The following is an 8263-nucleotide window of genomic DNA, read 5'->3' on the forward strand; positions in this document are numbered from 1 at the left end:
CAAGACTAGACCGAACCTTCTGCAGCAGTTTTTTGAGGCGGTATATCTCCTGGTCAGTAAAAGAGGGCTCGCCGAGGCTCCCAGCCCTCATGAGGTGCCTGACGGACTCCTGAAATAGCTGGAGGTCCGGGAAGTAGTCCCCCGCCTGTACCGACCTCATCCCCTTTGTGTTCTTGAGGAAGGACCTAATCTTTGAGAGAGAGTAATGATGATGTGTCTCCACCTGAAAGTCATCACTATCATAGAAGGTCTCCTGCATGTCCTGTGAAACGTTGCTTTCCTGTGTATCTAACAAAGCGTTTTGTGCACTTTGTGTGTCCATTGGGGTGCTTTGTGCGTCCTGTGAGTTGTGTGTGTCCAGTGAGCTGTGTGTGTGAGGTGAGTCAATTATAACCTGTGTGTGCTGTGGTGGGGAGGTTGTGTGTTGCGACCTTACCATGACCTGCCCGTCCTGCAGGCCAGGTGCGTCCACCGCCGGCCCAAAAGCAGAAGACACCTGTTCTTCGGTGGACAGTTTCTTTATCTTATCATTTTTTGCCTTCGTATCTGTGTTTTTCCTTTTGATCGACACATTGAGGCCGTTCTCCTCCACGACAGCATCCTCCATCTCTAGGACAGTCTCAGCCACTCTTATGGCCGTCTGCTCCACCAGCTCCCTGGTGATACGCTCACTCCCCAGTTCTAGGTGGTCTCCCTGCAGCCCTGCTGGCTCTTCCGCCTCCACGGTCGTGCCTGCCATTGTGCCCTGTGTGTGTCCCAGTGACTCTCTGTCTGTGTTGTCCGTAAGCGCGATCTTACCTGTATCACCCTGCGCGGGCTCGCTGTGCCCGTCATGCGCGTGCGGCGCTGCACTGACGGGCGGGTCGGCTGGCTGGCGAGCCTCCGCGCCCTTCGGGCACGACCGGATCAGGTGGCCCTCCTCCCCACAACAAAGACATTTCTGAGAGTCGGTGGTGACAAACACAGTATAATCGTAATCATCCACCCTGAAACGAAGACTCAGCCGGAGCTCCTCCACATTATTGCTCAGGACCATGGATACTTGCCGTCTAAACGACACGACATGCCTCAGCAGCGGGGACTTGGTCCCGAGAGGAATTAGCCTCATCGGGGACACTATGCGCCCGTGCCTGCTGAGCTCCCGCAACAACATGTCATTCTTAAAAAACGGAGGGACGTTGGACACCACCACCTTCTTTACCGGGTTCGACAGGGGAAGCACCGGCGTCAGTTCACCATTAATTACCACCCCCGTCGTCACCAGCTGATCGGCTTTGTCCGTGTTGTCCACAAACACCACCACCATTTTACTCATTCTGGACGCGGACTTCACATTTCCGTGCCGGACAGACAGAGAGAGAGAGAGAGAGAGAGAGAGAGAGAGAGAGAGAGAGAGAGAGAGAGAGAGAGAGAGAGAGAGAGATTAATAGTAGAAGCTGCTGGTATAAGAGTGGGTCAGCAGGGTCGGAGGTCGGCAGGCCAGCATACTGCTAGACCTGTTGATGGATACAGAGGGGTGGGGGGGAGCAGAGAAACTATACAAGAAATAACATCATCAATGCTGATGGCAGGAGGGTCCCCCTACAACATAACAACTTGTTATGTTATATAACAACATGTTATATAAAATAATGTAACAACATAACATAACAAAATAAAATATCACTGAATTTTCAGAGACTTGTGGCATAGGAAGACACACACACACACACGCTCACACACATGCACAATGTACTCATGCATGGTTAGCACAGCAGTGGACTGCGGATTTTGCAACTTTAGCTGAAACTGCAACATCCTCCTTGGAGCACTAATAGTTTCTGGGTTTGCTTTTTGGGTTTCTTATGCTTAAACTACTGGAACATTTTAATGCAACATTTGTCCCACAGAAGAGAAAAAATAAAGTCAAAGAATGGCAGTTCTCACCTGGATCATTCTGCTTGTCCTTGTGAACACAGACACAGGTAAGCATTGCTGTTGAGGACATTTAAAAGGCATTTGAAATTTTCAGATGGTTTAAAGTACTTAAAGTACCCACATACTAAGTTTTAGGTCAAAATCATTTTATTTAGTATGTTTGTAATAAACCACCCTAAATGTGTTTCATTTATTTAAAGTAACTTTTTGGAATTTTAAATGTAATATTTTTATGAGAATTTAAGTATCTTCTGCACTGGTGTCTCAATTTGACAGGTTCATCAGTGATGCTGAGGAAAAGATGTATGTTGGGATTCTGTGTCTCTTTCCCTGAAGAGGAGATAAAAGCCGAGGCTGGACTATGCGTTGTGATACCATGTTCTTTCAGCACATCGTCTTCTTTCACACCCCAGAATATGGTTTGGTTCAAATGTGATGCCTCCAAATCAAAGTGTGCTGAATCAGATATCATATTCCATCCGAACAGACGAAAAGTTCAAGATGGGTTCAGAGAACGAGTGTCGCTGCTTGAGCCTGATTTGAGTCTCGAAAACTGCAGCATCATTGTCAATGACTTGACAGAGTCAGACACTGGATCCTATCAGCTCAGACTCAATGGTTTGAATTATTATGGGAATCAAGAAGGTTTTACGTTTCCAGTGAGGGCATTTGTTTCTGCTAAAGGTAGGAGTCTGATGTCTGCAGCACAAAAACACTTCTCACATTTAAATAGCACATTAGTTTGTATCTTTCTTTATTCTTTCCAAGTGGAATTACATAATCTGTCAAGTTGATTTACCATCACCAAGTCTGTAGTTCTCACAGAATAAGTATTAAAGTGCCTAATATATTGCAACATATCCTGTATGGCTTCATCCAGATGCAATAGATTTAAAATGTTCAAAACCCTTACCTGCATAAAACCGCTTGAGCGTTGCTTACCCCTAGGGGCTGCGAGTAGGAGCTGCAGTCCTTTCTGAAACGACTAAGAATTAAAAACGCTTCTGGGAAATGTTTCCAAGTAATCTAAAATTATGCCAACATTATCTTAAAACTCAGGTGTTGATGGATTCCACATGTTTTTCTCTCTGATCAGCTCTGAGCCAGAAGCCCACAGTGACGGTTCCTCCTCTGACCGAGGGCCAACAGGGCTCGCTGACCTGCACGGCTCCTGGTCTCTGCTCTGGATCTGGTCCTAAAATCACCTGGACGTGGACAGAAGGAGGAAAGGAGGAGTTTCGCTTCACAGAAAGCATATCTGTTGAGAAGATGACTGAGGGCACATGGAAAATGAGCTCAACTTTGACCTTCAACTCATTGGCTGAATCTCATGACGCCAATGTCACCTGTGCAGTTCGCTACAGGAACAACATTACAACACTTGAGACTGTTACTCTGAATGTGACATGTGAGTAGTTTTCCTCTTTGCTTTTAGTTTCTGCCAAAAAGTAAATTAATTTCTATAACTCGAGTGAGAATAATGCTGTGATTCTGCTTTTCAGATGTTAAAGAAATCAAAGTATCGGGGGCTTTAATTATAAGGGAGGGTGAGACTCTGAATCTAACTTGTAGTCTTGATAGTTTCCCTCCCTCTGTCCTCACATGGACAAAATCTCCAGAAACAACAGAGACATTTTTGCAAATCAATTCCAACGATTTCTGTGGAAGTAATAATAACAGCAGGAGCTTCCAGCTGGAACGATGGGATGGCAAGTTTTTCTCTTTCAAATGTAAAAACCGAAGATTCCGGCCAATACATTTGTACAGCAAAGCATCTCAATACGACCCTGATGGAAAAAGTTGACATAAAAGTGATTTGTAAGTAAATCTAAATTATTTTTTAAAATATTAAGCCTAGGTCTTCCACAGGTATTTGATTCAGACCTGACTGTGGTGGTTGTGATGAAATACTTACGAAGGCATACTTTTATATCTTGTCACAATATTCTCCTTCTAGACCACCCAACTACAGCATTACTCAAATACTTTAATGGGCTCTTCTATGGCCCTTCCTTTGAGGGACATTTAATCAAAATCTGTTTATAGCTTTTGGAGTTACTAAAAACCAAAGAAACAGCAGGTGTCGCATAACCTCCTTTGAGGAGCTAATTGGTTAATAATTAATTGGTTCCGGAAGTTGTTTTGTAACCTGAAAATTACGTAAATAGAGACGCGTTTTCCATGTAAATGCCCTAATCTGTTCCAAGCCCCCAAAAATTCGGACATAATTTTTTTTAATAAATCATAAAAATGCCTCAAAACATGTAACAAATACCATCCATCCATCCATCCATCCATTCTCTACCGCTTATCCGGGGTCGGGTCGAGGGGGCAGCAGCCTAAGGAGAGAAGCCCAGACTTCCTTCTCCCCAGCTACTTCCTCTAGCTCATCCGGAGGGATCCCCAGGCGTTCCCAGACCAGTCGAGAGACATAGTCTCTCCAACGTGTCCTGGGTCTTCCCGGGGGTCTCCTACCGGAGGGACATGCCCTGAACACCTCACCAGGGAGGCGTCCAGGGGGCATCCTAACTAGATGCCCAAGCCACCTCATCTGGCTCCTCTCAACGCGGAGGAGCAGCGGCTCTACTCCGAGCTCCTCCCGGATGGCAGAGCTTCTCACCCTATCTCTAGGGGAGAGCCCAGCCACCCTACGGAGGAAGCTCATTTCAGCCGCTTGTACCCGTGATCTTGTTCTTTCGGTCATTACCCAAAGCTCATGACCAGAAACTGCAGACACATTATCATTAATCACTATGTCAAACTCTGAATAAAGAATTTAGAATTTAAATGTGATAAAGGAATTAGATAGTGAATTATTTGCCGTCTTTGACAGGTGCTGTGCAGTGTAGTGACTCTGGCAGTGCGCTCCCCTGGTCTGTCACTGCGCTCCCCTGGTCTGTCACTGCTGTGGCTCTTATCATCTGTGTTGTCTCTGTCATCTGTGTCCTGAGACTGTGGTGAGTTTGCACCTTTGGGGTTTTTTTTGCTTTTGAAATCTGTAAATGCTGGAAGTTCACCATCCCTCTGCTGTCCTACAGGAAAGCAGGACAAAAGACAAGAGCAAAGAATGAGAACAGCACATACATGTCTCTGCAGAAGACACACCCAACATCAGAATATGATGTTATTCACCAGCTCTGATTAATCTGTTGAATCCTTAATTCAGTGTCTAAATGATGAGAACATATAAGAGTTTGTATTTTTGGAATTATTGGGATTATTTTCCATATATAAAATATCGTTTTTCTTGACAAGATATTTTCTTTCAAATAACTTGAAAGTAAAAATGTGACACTCTAGGATCAGTTCTTTTCAACTATTTATATAACCAAAATGGAGGGGTAAAGAAGAGCCCTGAAATGATGATGCTGGGGAAATATATATAGTTGGTATAATATGTAAGAATTTGCTATAATAAATTGTTTCAATAATAGATCCAAAACATATTTTTGATGGAAAATATGAAAGTCAGTCATGTAAAGGAACAATTTCACTTTACCATTTTATAGTTTGCAAAACACGTTATGGTGCGGCAACACAGCGTAATGATGAAGTTTTGCAATTGTTAAGGCAGAAGCCCAACAGGACTCTGAACCCACGACCAGAAAACTCCTTTCCAAAAGAAGGTTTATTCAAAACATAAGGCGTACCAAGCAAATTGTGCAGGTGTAGCCCAAACGAGAGCAGACTGGATCCAGGTGAGAAGCAACAACAAAGCTGACCTCCACATCCTAACAGTAATAGGGGATAGCTAAAATCATGCTACATCTTGTGTTCTATCTGTATTCCAAAACATGCACCCCAGTCGTATTTCTAAATTAAAAATGAAATGTTCACGGGTGGAAACGGGTGGAGGGTGCTGAGACAAGTTCAAAAGGAAGCAAGGAAAGGTGTTGGAGTTCACTTTTTCCAAAATTTTAGAATCCTGCTCCAGACTCCTTTCTTCTTCTTCTTCTTCTCCTTCTTTTCAATGTAGTTCTGTTGAAAGGAGGAATTGGTTTTAGTTTTCACATCCACACATTTAAACTTCCAAAACCAGGAGTGACGGGACAAACAAATCTGCGGCTGCTTACCCAAAGCTGCTGGAAGTTCTCTTGGAAGCGCTCAGTTTCCTGCTTCCTCTCCTCCTCTTGCTGTTTGCGCAGGGTCTCTTGTTCCTGGAGTTTCTCCTCCAGCTCTGACTGGTGTTTTCTCCACCGCTGAGCTTCGGTCTGCCAGGACTCGATCACCGTGGTCAGCTGCTTCTTCAAGCAGTCGTCCCTCTCTTCCCTCATCCCTCTCTCAAGCTGCTGTCTCAGCCTCTCCTCTCTCTCATGCATCTCATGCTGGTCCTTCTCTCTCTCCTCCAAGAGCTTCCTCTGGAATTCTTCCTGCACACCAATGAGCCTCGGCCTCATCCACGCCTCCATCTGCTGTTCTTTTTCTGAGAATTGCAGTTTCAGAGCCTCTTCCTTCTTGGAGAGCTCTACGTGGTCTCCGTGCTCCGGACTCTGGTGGCTGTCATTGGTTCCACTGTGCAACTTCTCCTCCAGATCAGCGCACTTGTCTTGGCTCACTGTGAGATCAGCCCTTGCCTGGTTCAGCTGGGTCAGGGCGTCCATATGAGCCACTGTTCTTATCTGGCGCCTTTTGGTGCTCCGGCTCAACTGCTCGTCCTTCTCAGCCAGCTGTTCTTTTAGCTGCCTGACTTCATGCTGAAGCTCCGTCACTGACCTCAGCAGCTTTTTGTTCTCTTCCTGTATCTTCTCCATTGGTCTTCCTGTTCTTACTTTTATGTTTAAAATGTAGATCACTTTAGCAGCTTCTGTTATGTTATTCTGTTATGCTGTTTCACTAACACAAGTAGATAGTTTAAGTATATTAGGATTTATGTTTAGGAGTAGAGCTTTAGCCTTTGATGTTGTGCCTTTAATGTCCGTTTTTGTCAGGCTTTGACAAGGCTTTCTGGTTTTGTCAGGCTTTAAAAGTTTTAACCGTTCATCATCAGAGCAGATCAAAGACAGCGTTCTGTGGAACCAGCCAATGTAACAGCAGCGCTAGTGGGAATGCTCGTTTTGTTTTTCTCCAATTGTATTTAATCTTTTAGTTGAATATTTATGTCAGCAATTAAGTCATCAGAAATCTACCCCCAATGTGCCTACGACACATCAACTGAAAGCACTTTCTGACTTTCCTGTCTTGTTGAAGCGTCTGTGGTCCCACTCAGTTGCTCTAACTTAATTACACCTATTCAACATTTATAAAAAGCTCAGTGTGTTCTACATCGATAGATATAAACACCATGAACATTTCTGTCCGTCACACATTGATCCACATCAGAAAGATGAAATAAGATATTGCATTTCTGTTGCGTTGTCAAGGTGAATGGAGACATCCCTCCTCGGCTGAAGGAGAGTGCCCATGAAGTTATCCTGGAATTCATCTGCTCAAGACCTCCACTCAACCCTCTAAGCTTCCCTTTAAAAAGAAGAAACTGTCACTTTTAACTTTCTTGGGTTGCTTGTTGATACAAATCCGATGACAGACGCAGCCGGTGGCGCTCTTCTCGTCTGCTGTTTGTGGATGACATCAGTAATCGATTTCCGCTCTGCTCATTCTGCAACATTGTGCACGTGCTCCCTGTCGCAGGTGTCTGCTCGCAAACTGAAGCCTCAGACGCAGCCTCCTCCCACGCTGCACCAACGCATCCTGGAGGAAATCAAAGCTGAGAGGAAGCTGAGGCCCGTGTCGCCGGGCGAGGTGCGCAGGGCAAAGCTGGGTTCGAACGTGCACACGTGGACTCAAACGCACAAGCTTTTTTTTTTAAATGTCCAGCTGTGCCTAAATTACAATTGAATCCCTTTTGTGTACACTGCTAAAAGTGGCAGATGGAGAAGAAGAAATGGTTTCAGTTCTCGTGATACCAGTTATTTTCAAAGCTGTAACACGTACGTCACACACCTGCATGCACGTTGTCTAGTACAGGCAGCAGGTTTATGGGATAAAAAGCTCAAACCGGTGTGATTAACCTCTTGATGCCAGTCGATAACCATCATGGCTGTTTCTCGTTGCAGTATTTCGCCCACTTAGCATGTCTTTCAGTTTTGATGCGTCAGGTAAAGTGCAGGTGGGAAAGCTTCCAAGCTAAAATCTGCTTCACAGGTCCACCAGAAACCAAACGGATGCTTACATTTTTAATATTCACACAGGTGAGGGGTAGAACATGAAAGAAAACTTTTATATACCTTATTTTGCGAACATGGAAAACCTTCAACCAAAATCCTGAGTTAGATGATCACATGAAACCCACAGCAGTGAGAATGTTCAGAGTGTTCCACAAGTATAGTTTAGATGTTGATGCAGCTTC

At 44.7% G+C, this 8263-nt stretch overlaps 1 protein-coding gene across 3 annotated transcripts; it reads left to right on the forward strand.

Annotated features, from left to right (window-relative positions):
- The first annotated feature begins 1462 nt into the window (after positions 1-1462).
- Positions 1463-5350, forward strand: LOC105419110 (sialic acid-binding Ig-like lectin 14). Of its 3 annotated transcripts, XR_003888955.1 has the most exons (6): positions 1463-1964; positions 2194-2601; positions 3014-3325; positions 3420-3735; positions 4751-4874; positions 4956-5350. XR_003888955.1 is itself a non-coding variant. In XM_029838842.1 (5 exons), the coding sequence occupies exons 1-5, from the start codon at positions 1913-1915 to the stop codon at positions 5056-5058; spliced, it is 999 nt and encodes a 332-aa protein (XP_029694702.1). In that variant the 5' UTR covers positions 1463-1912; the 3' UTR covers positions 5059-5350. The 3 variants fall into 3 exon arrangements, 1 of the variants encoding a protein (XP_029694702.1); XR_003888956.1 differs by lacking the exon at positions 2194-2601; XM_029838842.1 differs by lacking the exon at positions 3420-3735.
- The last annotated feature ends 2913 nt before the right edge of the window (positions 5351-8263 follow it).

The sequence above is a fragment of the Takifugu rubripes genome, chromosome 7, assembly GCF_901000725.2.
Source record: "Takifugu rubripes chromosome 7, fTakRub1.2, whole genome shotgun sequence".
Lineage (NCBI taxonomy): Eukaryota > Metazoa > Chordata > Actinopteri > Tetraodontiformes > Tetraodontidae > Takifugu > Takifugu rubripes.

Excerpts from the sequence above, each read along its gene's own strand:
- LOC105419110 (XM_029838842.1), top strand. The coding sequence starts at position 1,913 with ATGGCAGTTCTCACCTGGATCATTCTGCTTGTCCTTGTGAACACAGAC. Across the intron at positions 3,326-4,750 it reads TGTTACTCTGAATGTGACAT|GTGCTGTGCAGTGTAGTGAC; the intron begins GTGAGTAGTTTT and ends CGTCTTTGACAG. Across the intron at positions 4,875-4,955 it reads ATCTGTGTCCTGAGACTGTG|GAAAGCAGGACAAAAGACAA; the intron begins GTGAGTTTGCAC and ends GCTGTCCTACAG.